Here is a 1898-nt window from a genome sequence, read left to right as displayed (position 1 = left end):
CTGACTGACCGTGTGAGTATTATGAAGTATTATTAAAGAGGATGAGATGTGTAACATGACTGGGTGTGGCATGGTCGACAAATATGAAATACCTATAATTAGAAATAATTATACATAATAATTGAAAGCAACGAAATAGTTCGGCATGTGCTAATTAACACTGAGTGTAACATCAAAATTCTATTACATGAAGTGTGAACAAGTAATACAATTAAGTCATAGCTGGCAAGCAATGGACAGGTGATTATCTAAGTGCCATGCCCTTTTGCTTCAGTGCTGTTTGACTTATTTTAAGATTAAACACATGATACAGATAATATAAGATGCTTGCCATGTCACTTACTTCTTGTTGCTACAATTCTTCATGTTGAATTCATGCTTTGGAGCTTCCCCTGGTTTTATTCATGCTTATTTTGCCTATCCAACTTGCCAAAAAAAGAATAGAACAGATCCAACTTGCCAAAAAAAGAATAGAACAGATATTATCTGTTCTATTCTTTTTTTGGCAAGTTGGATAGGCAAAATTAGGATGATTAAAAAAATGAATATTAAAAATAAAATAAAAAGTCTGCGACACCGGCGATTCCTAGGCGGTCACCCATCCAAGTACTAAGCCGGCCCGACGTTGCTTAACTTCAGTGTTCAGATGGGAACTGGTGCTTTCAACGTGGTATGGCCGCAGACACTCATTGTAGAAGCAGAAGGGGTCTTATACAGAAAAATAAGAGTGCTATTTCCTTGATGATGATAATTGTCACTTTGAGATCAGTTTAAAGCCCAGGACTTCTCAGTAATAATTTCACATAATTTTTATCATTATCATTAATGTTTTAGATTTTACATGATGATGATGCTTTGAATCAAATTTTATTCCATTGACTAGCCACGCCAACAACTCTAGGCTAGTGACCTATTCTCTATTTTTATACTAACATTGGGCAGCACCTTTATTAGGAGGCACTAATTGTGCAGCAAATAATAATAATAAATTCAAAAATAATTATTTTACAGAGTAGCATAAAGAATTATTAATACATCACCAAGCTGTTGTTATCAAAATCACAAACATACATTGTCCCTTTGCCATCAAAAGCTATACCTGTCGAAGGTTAAACTGATTACTACTACCATTGCCACCATAGCTACTAACAAAATCTCCATTGCCGGTAAAGACGGATAATCTCCTATTCTCCCATTCTGTAACATACACTAAATTGTTATCATCAATAGCAATAGCACCAGGCGAAAAGAGCTGACCAGGATCAGATCCTTTACTGCCAAACTGAGCCACAAACTTTCCTTCTGGAGTAAATTTCTGAATCCGGTGATTATTGCAGTCAGCAACGTACAGGAATGATCCTTCAGTATCAAAGGCAACACCACGAGGTTTAAAGAATTCTCCAGGACCAGTTCCCTGCTTGTCAAGACAATGTGAGAAAGTTAGGTCTTGATTGAGTACTTGTATGCGATGATTGTAACGATCAGCTATAAAAATTTGGCCAGTTATAGGAGAAACTGTGACACCAGAGGGTGTATTAAATTGTAGCCTACCATGCCCTTTTTCACCAACGGATGCAATGCAGTTACCATTCATTGCTATCTTGCATATTCTGTGGTCGTCAGTAACCAGAATGAGATTGTCATGTGTCATGGCAACACCACGGGGAGAGACAAACTTGATAGATCCTATTCCATCTTCTCCACCGATCGAAGCTAGTTTTAGCCCTTCTTTATTTAGGATAGATAAGCAGCCATTACCCCATTCTGTTACCATAATATGGCCATCACTGCTTACAGCAATGCCCCAGGGACGTTTAAGTCCGGCAATGGATTTCAAAGGCCTAGCTGCATCAAGATGGTAAGGATTGAATGGTATGACTAGCAAAGTATCCTTAAGT

The 1898-nt window shown here is 37.6% G+C and overlaps 1 protein-coding gene across 1 annotated transcript; it reads right to left on the bottom strand.

The window, feature by feature from the left end:
- Positions 1-1093: 1093 nt before the first annotated feature.
- On the bottom strand, positions 1094-1774 carry LOC105315960 (E3 ubiquitin-protein ligase TRIM71-like). Its single transcript, XM_011410741.1, has one exon. It carries the CDS (start codon positions 1772-1774, stop codon positions 1094-1096), a length of 681 nt encoding a protein of 226 aa, XP_011409043.1.
- Between the last annotated feature and the right edge of the window lie 124 nt (positions 1775-1898).

This window comes from Amphimedon queenslandica, unplaced genomic scaffold, assembly GCF_000090795.2.
Source record: "Amphimedon queenslandica unplaced genomic scaffold, v1.1 AMPQUscaffold_6571_Cont21471, whole genome shotgun sequence".
Taxonomy (NCBI): Eukaryota; Metazoa; Porifera; class Demospongiae; order Haplosclerida; family Niphatidae; genus Amphimedon; species Amphimedon queenslandica.
The sequence above is the reverse complement of the archived record's forward strand: the minus strand, read 5'-3'. Positions and strand labels throughout refer to the sequence as shown.

Bases quoted from the DNA above. Each gene is read 5' to 3' on its own strand.
- LOC105315960 (XM_011410741.1), bottom strand. From the start codon at position 1,774: ATGGTAACAGAATGGGGTAATGGCTGCTTATCTATCCTAAATAAAGAA.